The sequence below is a fragment of the Apis laboriosa genome, unplaced genomic scaffold (assembly GCF_014066325.1).
Source record: "Apis laboriosa isolate Shangri-la unplaced genomic scaffold, ASM1406632v1 scaffold9_cov152, whole genome shotgun sequence".
Lineage (NCBI taxonomy): Eukaryota > Metazoa > Arthropoda > Insecta > Hymenoptera > Apidae > Apis > Apis laboriosa.
Window position 1 is genome coordinate 2176209 of NW_025224966.1, and position 13407 is coordinate 2189615.

A 13407-nucleotide genomic window follows, 5' to 3' on the forward strand; every position below is an offset into this window, starting at 1 on the left:
TGTGTGTGTGTATATATATATATATATACACACACACACATATAAACACACACATATATATTGTACATGTGGTAATTAAGAAGCAACATTAAAATATGCATATCACACTGTAGAAGACTTGTATATGCTTTTGTTCTTTCATATATTATTTAAAAGCTATTAATACATTACTATTACACTTGCATTTTACACAAAGCATTTATTTTATGATATTAAATCATACATTTGCATATTGATTGTAAATGAAATGTCTTTTTTGTACTTTTTACATAATATATAATAAATTGAAATATTGGTATATAATATATAATTTTATAATTAATTTTAATTTTACATTTACTATATAATTTTTCTTAAAGATTAAATGTTTTCTGCAGTATTTATCAATATTATTATAATTATATAATTTAATATTTAAAAAAAGAAATTATAAAAATTTCTAGAGCAAAGGGATATCATAGATCATCTATGTGTGAAGTGCATTTCCTCTTGTATATTACAACTCGTTTTATGCTGGCAACTAATGAATTATTTGAATGTTACAAAATACATCGATTAATCTCACTTTATTTCATAGTATTAATTTATATTTCAGATATGCTCAACCATTGTATTTTCTTGTAAGTTCTTATTTTTTCTTTTATTTATAAGCACTTTTACAAATTTCATAAATTAATTTTTTATGTTTCGATATTAAAAAAAAAACAGTAAAATTATATTAAAGAACATATTGATTTTCTTGTACCTTATAATTCCATTATTTATATATTTGTTTTTATTGTATCTAACATTCCATGCTTATGTGACTAACAAATATGTATCATAAATGCTTGTGTCATTTAAAATTTATTTATTCGTTTATTCGTACAATTTTATATTTATCAAAATTTTATATTAACTCTGCTTGAAGAATTGCTTATTGAAGATATAATATAGAGGATAAAAATTCTTTATTATATTCAACTTAAGCTTTAAAAATAAAATATAAATCTTCAAGCAGTGTACAAATGTAGTTAATAGTATTTTGTACTTTAATAAATTTTCTATGGTTCATTTAGTCATAATATGATAATTACAATATTATACTTAATATTATAGTTCTATAATATATAATTATGTAATAGTATTTTATGTATAAGAAAATCGTAACTCTTTAACTGTGCACGTTTTGTTATATTTAATGTGAATTATTGTTTTACACGCATGAATTTTAATGTACTTTATTTCAATTATGAAAATTTTATGTTAATGCACATATAAATGTCGCCTCAGTGCTAGAAAGTTGTACAAAATAATTGTAATTAGTTTGCCGCTTTTTTTACATAATTTGCCATATATTTTTTCAGTGCAATTTAATCATTGATTTTATTTTTATCTCATACACGACTTTCCAGCATGCAGGCAATAATTAATGATTTATATAAAAATTATTTAATATTTAATTATAAAAAAATTAAATAAAAAGAAATATACAATGAATTAGAAATAATTTTCTAAAAAAGAATATTAATAAACAAGAAGAATACCTCTAATCCAAAAAATTTGTTTTTTTTTTTGCATATTCCATACTCTGTATAATAAAATATTAATAAATTATTTAAATAGGTGGTAATTTAATAATTTCAGTGTTTAATATTGGTTGTACATGATTAGATTTTTTGGTTTTTTTAATTTTAATCGTATTCCAAAATGGTTTTGGAGTAATACGACCATTTTTTATAATATTTGCACCTAAATTAAAAAAATAGATTATAATATTTTTATTTATAATGAGAATAATTGAAATATTTTTCCATTTAAATTACCAATTTTCCATGATGGATATATATATGATTGTGTTTTATTAATTACAGATGTAATTGTAGACAATTTTGAATCAGGATGTTGAAATATTGCTCTGGATATTGATGCTTTCAATGCAGGTGGTAAATTTAATGAACCTATAATATGTAAAAATTGATATAAAATTATATTTACTATAAATTAATTATCAATAATCATACTTGTAATGTCTTCATCTGCAGTATTTAATAATTTTTTAGTATGATAAAAATGTTTTTTCATCTTAAATCTTTTCATAAAACATCTACATACATCTGTCACCGTTTTTCCATCAAGAGTTTCTATAAGTTAGTATTGTTTAAAATATAAAATATATATATCAAAAAGAAGAAATATAAATAAATAAACTTACTTATTGTATCATTATTTGCAATAAGATTTTCCTTGTATCTATAATATTTTGTTACAGGATTACCTTGTAGAGATAGATCTTTTAAAGAAATCAAGATATTTATAGTCTCCGTTAGATCATTAATATCATCAATAATATTATTTGTAGCATCTAGAATTTCTAATTTATATAATTCTTTAATATTTTTTAGAGATGTTATTTTATTATCAGAAATATTAAGTACTTTTAAACAAGTCTGAAAAAGTTCATATATATATACACATATATATATATATGTGTGTGTATAAATATATATAATAAAAAAACTTACGGATAAAGCGAGTATACTTCGTGGATCAAAATATAATGATTCTCCAAAAGGTAATTTTTGATTTTCTATTTGCAAAACAGTTAAATTTTTCAAATTTTCAAGACCTTCTACTACTAATATTTTATTATATCCTAAATAAAGTGTTTGCAATTTTTCAAGATAATTTAAATTTTCTATTTTACTTATTATATTATGTTGTAGGTATAAATGCGTTAAGTTAGGTGCATAGTGTAAATTTTCTATCTTCGAAATATTATTGTTTTGTAAATATATTACTTTAAGATTTTTATAATTACCGAAATTACCCTAAAATAATATATAAAATAATACAATATATCATATATAAAAGTTACATTTCATTATTATTATTTCAATAAAAATAACTTACAATATTGCTGATAAACATATTATTCATACGTAAATGAGTTAAATATAATTGATCTTTTTTTTTTTTTTTACCGAGAGATTTATTTAATTGCTCTTGTGAGCATTTTTTCTCAATATATTGTGCAGTTAATCTTACCATAATTATATGATTTTCTTAAATTATGTAAATATAACAAATTGATAAGTATATTCATAATTGATCAAACATTTACTATTAGAATGACGCGCCTTTTACATACGACATCTATATTCTTCATTAATAACTATGTTTATTATATTTTATTTTAGCGACATCTAAGATTATATTCAAAATAAGTTCTAAAAAGTAGAAATAAAATTACAATTTTTCTGATTGTGTTATGAATTTAAAAATAATGCAATGATGGATGTGGATTTATTACGACCAGGCACTGTGCCGATATCTCCTGATACAATACTTTGGTTTGAATTTTTATTAAATCCGTCTTTATTGCAACAACATTTATCAAAACCTTCTCCTGGTTAGTAATAATTTAACCTTAATTGTTATATATGATACAAATAATATAAATTTATTAATAGATATATTCTATTACTTATAGTTATTTAAAATTATTTTTAGATCCCTCAGCAACGGACTTAATAATTAAATTTATGACAATAAATTCAGAACAAAAGGAAAATGAAGTAAAAATTGTTGATACTGAATCAAATGATGCAAAATCTAGTACTGCAATTAAATGGACTCATAGAAATCTTGCTTTAAAAATTCTTTCTTTGAAAATAGCAGCTCATTTAAAATGGGATTTGGATGTATTAGAAAAAAAATTACCATTACCAATACAATTAACATTACTTCAAGATCTTCTTTATATAACATCGGATTTAATTGTGGAAATACCAACTATACCTGAATTTACAATACATCCAATTTCAGATCAAGTATTATTTACAATTGTTTTATATCATAGATGGCATATAAGAGCAATTATTTATAGAGCCTTAAATAATAAACAATCAAAACAACAATTTCTTCATATGTAAGATAAATATTAATAAATATTCATATATTTAATAATAATATTTTTTATATAATTTTTTTGTTTTTTAATTTATTGTATATGTTAGTCCAGGTATTCAAGAATCAACATATGTACCACCTGGTGTAATAGATGATATAATTAGGAAATTAGAAGCTCAAGTATCTAATAGTATAAATGTATTAAATAATGTTCTTGAAAGTAAAGATATAAGTCCAAAAATGTTATCATTTGACACTTTCCAAATGTTATCTGAAGATAGTATAGAGATTAAACAAAATTGGGAAAATATGTATTCCATTAATTTAGAAGAATTTAAATGTCAAGTAAGATATTTTTATTATTATTTTATAATTTTTTATATTACTAATTTCAATATTTTTAGATACATTATGATTTAGCAAGATTTCATTTGTTAAAAGAAGAATACCAAGAAGCAAAACGTCATATTATACAAGCCAAAGAATTGTTTTATAATTTCAATAATTCAGGAGATATGTTGTATTGTAAAATTCGAAAAGAATCTTTAGATGGTTGTTGTTTAGCATGCGAAGTATCCATAGAAGGAATAACTTCCAGTCTTACTCAGCAATTGCAAGCATCAATTAAAGATCAATATACTGTATATATTTAAATATTATTTTATAGAAATTGAATTTTATGCAAAGAGTTAATAATAATCATTTGTTTTAGAATATATTACAAATTCTTCAAGCAGATAACATTTCAAGAGAAATTCCTCAGGTTTATAGAGATAATTTAGAACTTGATGTGCAAGGAGGATCTGTTAATAGAAAAATTGTAGTAGCTCGTGATCTTTTGCTTCAAATTCAATGTTTAAATTTAATTAGAAAAATTTTGGATGGTAGCATAATTCTTGGTGATTATATAACGGAAATACAAGCAGCTGGTAATAAAGGAATTGAAGTATTTTTTTGGGTAAGATAACTTTTCTATCAGTTTAACAAATTATTTATATCTATCATTTTAATTTCCATATAAAATTTTTTTTATATAATAAAATGTTTTAGGCTCTTGAAAATGTTTTAGAACAACTTACTATTAAAGACAAAACACGTATTTCACGTTATCTCCTTTATCTCGTACATACAAGTAACATTGATGGATTTGCTTCCAAAATACTTAGTGATCCATTATATATGACATTATTTAATGATAAAGAATTAGATATCATCAGAAAATCGGCTATTATTGAAGAATTAGAGTTACCGGATTTATTATTAAAAAATGATTGGGGTATACCTTTAATAACATATACTCGTCAGTATAAACATATAAATATTGATTTTATAGTTTAAAATATTGATCATAATCTAATTATAAAAAATTTAAATTGCAGAAAGCTCCAAAATAGAAGTATTTGGATTAGAACAAAGATTAATACAATCATATGATACTAATGAAATTCATGAAATATTATTACATTTAGATGGAAAACATCGTATGAAACCTTTATGGTTAGTGAATAGTTGTTGGGAATTACCTATTCCATTACAAAGTGTTGTAATGTCCCTTTCTAGAGGTTTTCTTCAAGATTATTCATATGTATTATTAGCAAAAAGTAGAGAATTAGTAATGTCTAAAGATTTTGAAGGAGCAATTGAAATATTAAATGTATTAGAAAAAGAAGTACAGCAACATTCACAAAGTGGCAATACATTAATATTTAAATTATGTAAATTAGTAAACTGGGAATGTTTACTTATTGAAATTTTAAGATGCCTTCACAATTGGCCAACAACAAATATATGTAAGTATATGCATTTAATTTCATGATTATTTTATTATTATTATTAAGATAATTACAAAAAAATTTATAGGTGATACAGAAAACTTAATTACAAGATGTAAACAATGTCTTGGAGCATTACAAGCTACAGATCAAGTTATTCCACGACAAGAAATTATTGAATATTGCACTGTTTTTCTTTTAAATATGACTGAATGGGATTATTTAACAAGTTTAGAAAAACGTTTTAGTTATTCAGAATTTGCAGCAGCTATTAGTAGTGTTTGTCAAGATATTGTTAAGTACAAAGCAGGAAGAAAATTTTCAAGAGAAGCATGGGATATGGGTTAGTCTCAAAAAGCCATATATAAATTTCTGTATTAGAATATAATGTAAAATTATATTTTTAGTTTTAACTGCTTTTGGCCCAAGTAGAGATCAACCACAAAAACGAAGTAATAGTGGTAATAGTGGAACAAGTACTGGTAGTGCTTCAAGAGATGTTATTGCTAGCATTGGAGGTACACTTAGTAGATTACGTGAACCTATGGTTCTTACTGTTGTTATTTCATTATTAGCACGTTTACGGAATGTTTTACGCGATGAATCTAGTCTTGAATTACATGCGCAGTATCTTTCTCTTTGGCCTGCTGTTGTACCAAAGTAAGTTTTCATATAACAAATTTTATATTATTTTAAAATAATATATAAACATAATTTTATAGTGCTAATTCTTATAATATCAGAAGCATTGGAGAATTATTGTTTCAATTATTAACACAAGCTTTAAAATATTATCCAACTAATGTTCCTTGGTTAAGATTAATGGGAGATCTTAATTTTGGTCTGTATTAAAAAAATATATATTAAAATATTTCGAATCTAAAATAAATAACATAATATTTTTAGTTCTAGGATATTATGAAAGTGCAATAAAATATTATTTAGAAGCTATTATGGTATCTAGTGATCTGTTTAGTCAACCAGTACCAAGATCACAGATTGATGATCTTGTTTATAGACGTATGATTAAATGTTGTGCTCATTTACAATGTTATACACAAGCTGCTGTATTATGTCAATTTTTAGAAGAAGTAGATTATACTTTAGCTTTTAAAATGGCAGCTAGTGATCAAAAAAGTTGTGCTCCAGCAGATGCTATGGATGCATATTATCATTGTATTTGGGATACTACAATACTTGAATATCTCATTCATTTACACACAAAACGTGGTGAACATCATAGAAAACAATTAGCAGTTAGTAATTATATACATAATTTATTTAAAGATTTACATATATTTCATTATATTTATTATATTTAATTATTTTTTAAGATTAAAGTAATTGGTTCATTGGAATTGAATTCTAATAATAATGAAGAAATACAAAGGGAAGCAGCAAACATTCGGAAAGCGAAATTTTTAAGAGCATTAGCAAAACAATATGTTTATTAATAAAAGTATGCAAAAAATATTGTATTATTATATATATTAATTTTATAATATTTAAATATAAGGATTTTTATATTTATAATTACAATCGATAATTAAAACAATCAAATCTCCCTCCTTTACTATGTACAACTTGTACCAATCACAGCTTTTTATTTTTTACTCTAATCGATTTAATAAAACATAAAATTAATAAAATAATTTTATTAAATATTATATTTTGTTAATATTATAAAAAAATATTTTTTTAAAAAAATAAACAGTTATTTGTTCATTATAATAAAGTTTTTTATTCTCTAATGCATCATTTTGATGTGAGTCATCTACGATCAGCCCTTATCGTTGAATACATTCTCGTTACGTAGTGCAATGGGTGCGTATTATTACTGTACGTAAACCTATATATAAATTATATTAGATATAATGTTTATATATATTGCAAACAAAGTGTGCAAAAGAAGTTAATTTTCAACGAAAAATTATAAAAATAGAGTAATTTAATAAATTGTAGATAACGTACATAACTTAAAAACAGTTTTCATGGGACTGTCTTCATAAACAAGGCGCCATGATTTTCTTGTAACGCCATAATACTGTTATACGACATTTCCTTCTTTCTATGATAAATATTTATAATTAAAATTATATGTGAGATATGAACGGAATCAATTTTGTTTCATATATTTCTATATATCATAATAATTTTTAGCTGTTTAATTTTGGTGAGTACATAAAGAAGATCATGAGTACTTATTAAAATTCTGAAAGTTTTCGGTACTATTGCTTATTGTAAATACCCTGATTCTACCACGAAAAGGAGTGAAAAAGATAGAGATTGAAAGACAGAAAAGTTGTAGTGAAAGAGAAGAGAAAAAAAAAATATTATGTATATTGTGAGTGATTTTTATATTACAAAAAAATTTGCTTAAATATTTATCGAATTCATAAAATTATTGTCATTAAGAAACGATAAAGTCAAGGTGGAAATCGATAAATTCATAGATATTTTTATTTGATTGTCATGGCGAGAGATTGGCGTCAAGAATGTGGTAACAAGAGTGGGAGACTGTAGTAAAAACAATGCTGGATCGCTAAGCAAGTTCTACGTAAGTAGTTCTGTGTAATTTATTATTAATTATTTTTTATTTTTAATTATACTAATTTTTCATATTTATAATATTTAATATGTTATTGTATAATATTTTACATTTTGTATATTTCAAATATTAGATTCTAACCTCATATTTAACAATATTTATTTTTTTTATTTTATTAGCATTAATATCCTCATAATATAAATTAAATATTTATTAAATATTTTATAATATTTTATTGATATACAATATTTTAATTATAAAAATAAAATATATTTGAAAAAAATTTTTATAAAATAAATTAAAATTAAAAAATTTTTAATACACAGAAATTGATAGAATTATATTAAATTACAGGTTACTAAAAAACAGAAATTAAAAAAAATTTATAGATATAGTTTACATATTACAGTATTTTTAACATGGATGATGAAGAAGGATCATCAAGTTCTGGACCTATGTCTTCATTGAATAGTTTATTTTCATTTACTAGTCCTGCTGTAAAAAAGTTGCTTGGTTGGAAACAGGGTGATGAAGAAGAAAAGTGGGCAGAAAAAGCAGTTGATTCATTAGTAAAAAAATTAAAAAAACGAAAAGGTGCAATTGAAGAATTAGAACGGGCATTAAGTTGTCCAGGCACTCCTAGTAAATGTGTAACAATTCCAAGAAGTTTGGATGGTAGATTGCAAGTTTCTCATCGTAAGGGTTTACCACATGTAATTTATTGTAGAGTGTGGAGATGGCCAGATTTGCAATCACATCATGAATTAAAACCATTAGAATTATGTCAATATCCCTTTTCTGCTAAACAAAAAGAAGTTTGCATCAATCCTTATCATTATAAAAGAGTGGAAAGTCCAGTGCTACCACCTGTATTAGTTCCTAGGCATTCAGAATATGCACCTGGACATTCATTGTTACCATTTCAACAAATAGCAGAACCAACAATGCCGCACAATGTATCCTATTCTTCTAGTGGATTTAATGCTGGATCTACTGGTGGTGTAAATCCAACATCACCTATGTCATCTGTTGGATCTGTTCCAAGTCCAGGAAGTACAACATCACCAAATCCACAAAGTCCATATGGTACTAATGGATTACCAGAAACTCCTCCTCCAGCATATTCTCCTCCTGAAGATGGTTCACAATCTGGTCAGTCACCACCACCTGATCCTGTAGCTATGGATACAAGTGGATCAGCTGAAGTAGCTCCAGTATGTTACCAAGAACCACCTTATTGGGCCTCTATTGCATATTATGAATTAAATTGTAGAGTGGGTGAAGTTTTTCATTGCCATTCCCACTCTGTTATTGTGGATGGCTTTACAAATCCAAGTAATAATTCTGATAGGTTTTGTCTTGGACAATTGTCCAATGTAAATCGTAATTCTACTATTGAAAATACAAGAAGACATATAGGCAAAGGAGTACATTTATATTATGTAGGTGGTGAAGTTTATGCAGAATGTCTTTCTGATTCTGCTATATTTGTACAATCTAGAAATTGTAATCATCACCATGGATTTCATCCTAGTACAGTTTGTAAGATTCCACCAGGATGTTCATTGAAAATATTTAATAATCAAGAGTTTGCCCAATTACTTTCACAAAGTGTTAATCATGGTTTTGAAGCAGTTTATGAATTAACAAAAATGTGCACTATAAGGTAAAATTTAATATTAAAAAATTAATCATTATCATTATGAATAATAATACAACATAAATTATTACTTATATATTCTGTTGTAGAATGTCATTTGTTAAAGGATGGGGTGCTGAATATCATAGACAAGATGTTACATCCACTCCTTGTTGGATTGAAGCACACTTACATGGACCCTTACAGTGGCTAGATAAAGTGTTAACACAAATGGGTTCTCCTCATAATGCTATAAGTTCTGTATCATAATTTGTGTTTTATGTTTAATAAGGAGAGAAAATAGTGAAATGTAGGAAAAACTTAATGATTTAAGAACACTTTTTAATATTATATAAGGCTATAATAAATTAGATATCATAAGAAATTTATGAAAATATAATAAGAATGATAAATGAGAAATTACTGTCTTAGTATGACTCTTTTCATGTGAGAAAAATGAAGTTAATAATATGATTATAAAAATAAAGGATTGCAAACGTTCACAATTATTAAAAGTAATCCTTAATAATGAAATTTCGAAAAAAGTGAAGTGTACACATACAAGCTGTACAATTTTTTGGCTGTTAAATAGGAAAAGAATTATAACAAAAATATGTTATATATAAAGAATCATATTTTTAAAATATATTTAATCACATCTAATACTTTATTTTATATGAAAAATTGTTATAAAAAATATTTTTTAATGCTGTCACGAATGCTTCATTAAATTATTTCGAAACTTATATTAAAAGCTATACATAGTTGAAGAATAGAAAAAAATTGATTTCAATTAAACAAAAGATCAAAAGATATCAATATATGAAAATGATTCAAAATTATATAATGTTTTAAATTTATAGTTTCGAATACGCGTGCTTTTGAAGCATTTGATTTATAAGCCTAAAAAAGCCTTAAACTATTTAAATTTATTACTATAAAGACTATAATCTAAGTGTAATTAATTTCAATTTACTAATAGTAATGCAATTAATATTTCAATATATACATCAGATGCTGATCTCACGTTGACATTTAAAAGTTAACTGTATCTGATGACATATTGAAATATTAACTTTGATACATATAAAAATATTTTTTTGTGCAACGTTTTCTAACATTCGTGAAATGTAAGCCTTTGGATGTAGCCTTATAAGAAACTAATATGACAACTAACATAAAGTCATCTACTTGCTATTTGTCAGACTTGAGAGTAATGTAAGACTTGTATGTTAGCTATGCACTTTTTAAAAATGTTCATAAATTTCATGCTTCAACAGAAATTTATGTGCATATAAAAAGTATACTATTATATTATGATGTTATGTGCAATTTAAATAATTGGTATTACATTCGGTACAAGACATAAAAATTTTATTAATTGAATTTTAAAATCACAAATTATTTTTGTTGATCATAAAAAAAACGTAAAAAATTTTATCAATAGAAAAAGAGTCACATACAAAATGTTCATTTATGAAAGATATTACTTGTTTTATATATTTTAATGAATGACGATTTTATAAAAATTCTATTATAATAATTGAGAGTAAGATGAATAATGCATATATTCATAAATTAAAAAAATCATATGAACACTTAGTTGAAACAAAGTAAAATTTATTAAGAAATGTTATACATTGAAAGTTCATTATAATCAGCTCTTTTTTTAATCAGTTTTTTTATTCATTTATAACAATATTAATTTCAATTGATTTTACATTAAGGTACAGGTATTACTAAAAAATTACAAATATTGACTCAATATTAGAAATGCCTGATATATATTTGAATGAACTTCTGACTTATTGATAATTATATTTCAAATTATTTTTATGTATATTTTACGTATATTTTTTTCAATTATAAGTATGATGAAAGTATACGGATCATATAACTTTAAGAATACTTGAGAACTGTGGAACAGAAGTCACTGCCGCTTGGTGTTACTTATTTGTCGATGTACCTAGCTGTGATTGTTTGCTACCAAATTTAGCAAATTATGTATAGGTGATCAACGATGGTTAAAAAGTATTTACTTTATTAGATCAATGAAAATAAAAATATATTCGAATTTAGAAGTATAAATCATATAAGAAAATATGACAATAATATGACGCATAAAGAAATACGATTTTTTACACGACGAATAAAAATATTCAATCAAAAAAATATTTATCGTACCACTTATCGTTTTTTCGTGATCACCTGTAATACCTATTTAGTTTAAACAATAGAAGAAAAAAAGTATTTTCCTTCAAAACAATGTTGTAATTGGTATAGAGAAAATCATAAAAATAATATATCTATTGAAGAAAAGTATAAACTAATGTTTTAGGTATATCGAGCTTGTAGCATTCGTAATGAACACAATGCTTTATCGCAATATATATATACGAATATGTACGAATAGTTACATGTAATAAGTATATTTAGAGCTTCTATTCTTAATTGATATTTTTCTTTTCTCTTTTTTTTTTTTTTTTTTTTTTTTTAATTGATGTATTTGTCACAAATCTCGTTTCCAAATCACCTGATATTACTTCTTAATTGCTAAGTTTTACAGAACTGAATAGAAGCTTAATAAGTATTACAACAATGCACTATAATACTAGAACTATATACATATATACTTAAGTACATGCCGCCCAAGTTGTGCCTTGGATGCTTTTACATTATATATTTCAAATATTCTAAAAATATAAAACAAAAATTTGTTATAGTATATAGTGAAACAAGTATATATATTGTTTGTCAAATAGTGCTTAAACATTCATATGCAAAATCATCTATACTAATAAATTCTGAATATAAAAATATATTTAAAGATGTGATAGTTTTAGAAAATGAATATATATACACAAATGTACATAAATAAATTTGTGATTTGGTGATTTGGAAGAGATTCATAGTTATTTTAGATGTCAGACACTGTAAATAAATTTTTTAGCTATAAAAACACATCTGCAAAATCCATTCCACATTTATCATATAAATCCGATAATTACGAACTTTCTCTTCATATTATTTTTGCGTTTTTTAAAATATTAATATCATTGTACATTATTTCAAAAATTATTTATCATGATCGAAAGTACTTTCCTTACTTATTAAAATATTATTATCATATGTATAAAAATTTTTATACTTTCGATGATGTAATAACAGATTTAATATAACTTTAACATAATCAATATTATGATATCATGAAATTCTGATATAAAGATTATGAAAATTTTTTTTAAAGAAAGACTTTATATATATATGTTATAATATTTTCAAAAAATATACTTCTTTTCTTCTGTTTATTAATTGAAATAATAAAATCAATGTCCAATGATATAAAAATTTTCATTTGTGCTGTACTGTATCTGCATTTTTGATAATTACTTTGTTGTGCAGCTACCGAATATAAATAAAAAATATTTCCTATCTGTGTATCTATGTGCAACGAAAACAGTTTTATTAATCTGTCTATTGATTATACCATGATATCCTTATAATATTCCCAAAATGTTTTTATGATATTGTATTTTTATCTTTTACAATTTATAAAC

General features: G+C 23.8%; 3 protein-coding genes across 5 annotated transcripts; 2 read left to right on the forward strand and 1 right to left on the reverse strand.

Moving 5' to 3' along the window:
* Positions 1-1589: 1589 nt before the first annotated feature.
* On the reverse strand, positions 1590-3053 carry LOC122719730 (protein phosphatase 1 regulatory subunit 42-like). 2 transcript variants are annotated; one of them, XM_043945807.1, is made up of 6 exons: positions 2893-3053; positions 2505-2810; positions 2195-2429; positions 2004-2123; positions 1806-1940; positions 1590-1731 (listed from the first exon to the last, which is right to left on the reverse strand). In XM_043945807.1, exons 1-6 carry the CDS (start codon positions 3028-3030, stop codon positions 1598-1600), a joined length of 1068 nt encoding a protein of 355 aa, XP_043801742.1. In that variant the 5' UTR covers positions 3031-3053; the 3' UTR covers positions 1590-1597. The 2 variants fall into 2 exon arrangements, with proteins under 2 accessions (XP_043801742.1, XP_043801741.1); XM_043945806.1 differs by having other exon boundaries at positions 2195-2810.
* On the forward strand, positions 2417-7246 carry LOC122719729 (integrator complex subunit 8). Of its 2 annotated transcripts, XM_043945804.1 has the most exons (13): positions 2417-2554; positions 3180-3391; positions 3493-3910; positions 3999-4236; positions 4296-4532; positions 4604-4849; positions 4942-5191; positions 5271-5681; positions 5752-6006; positions 6071-6323; positions 6386-6504; positions 6570-6919; positions 6998-7246. In XM_043945804.1, the coding sequence occupies exons 2-13, from the start codon at positions 3271-3273 to the stop codon at positions 7115-7117; spliced, it is 3018 nt and encodes a 1005-aa protein (XP_043801739.1). In that variant the 5' UTR covers positions 2417-2554; positions 3180-3270; the 3' UTR covers positions 7118-7246. The 2 variants fall into 2 exon arrangements, with proteins under 2 accessions (XP_043801739.1, XP_043801740.1); XM_043945805.1 differs by lacking the exon at positions 2417-2554 and having other exon boundaries at positions 3176-3391.
* A 228-nt stretch (positions 7247-7474) lies between these two features.
* Positions 7475-12975, forward strand: LOC122719927 (protein mothers against dpp). The gene is made up of 4 exons (XM_043946205.1): positions 7475-8007; positions 8079-8220; positions 8566-9877; positions 9961-12975. Exons 3-4 carry the CDS (start codon positions 8631-8633, stop codon positions 10118-10120), a joined length of 1407 nt encoding a protein of 468 aa, XP_043802140.1. The 5' UTR covers positions 7475-8007; positions 8079-8220; positions 8566-8630; the 3' UTR covers positions 10121-12975.
* The last annotated feature ends 432 nt before the right edge of the window (positions 12976-13407 follow it).

Excerpts from the sequence above, each read along its gene's own strand:
- LOC122719730 (XM_043945806.1), bottom strand. The coding sequence starts at position 3,030 with ATGGTAAGATTAACTGCACAATATATTGAGAAAAAATGCTCACAAGAG. Across the intron at positions 2,124-2,194 it reads TGCAAATAATGATACAATAA|AAACTCTTGATGGAAAAACG; the intron begins GTAAGTTTATTT and ends ACTAACTTATAG. Across the intron at positions 1,732-1,805 it reads ATATCCATCATGGAAAATTG|GTGCAAATATTATAAAAAAT; the intron begins GTAATTTAAATG and ends TTTTTAATTTAG.
- LOC122719729 (XM_043945804.1), top strand. The coding sequence starts at position 3,271 with ATGATGGATGTGGATTTATTACGACCAGGCACTGTGCCGATATCTCCT. Across the intron at positions 5,192-5,270 it reads ACCTTTAATAACATATACTC|AAAGCTCCAAAATAGAAGTA; the intron begins GTCAGTATAAAC and ends TTTAAATTGCAG. Across the intron at positions 6,324-6,385 it reads TGGCCTGCTGTTGTACCAAA|TGCTAATTCTTATAATATCA; the intron begins GTAAGTTTTCAT and ends ATAATTTTATAG.
- LOC122719927 (XM_043946205.1), top strand. The coding sequence starts at position 8,631 with ATGGATGATGAAGAAGGATCATCAAGTTCTGGACCTATGTCTTCATTG. Across the intron at positions 9,878-9,960 it reads ACAAAAATGTGCACTATAAG|AATGTCATTTGTTAAAGGAT; the intron begins GTAAAATTTAAT and ends ATTCTGTTGTAG.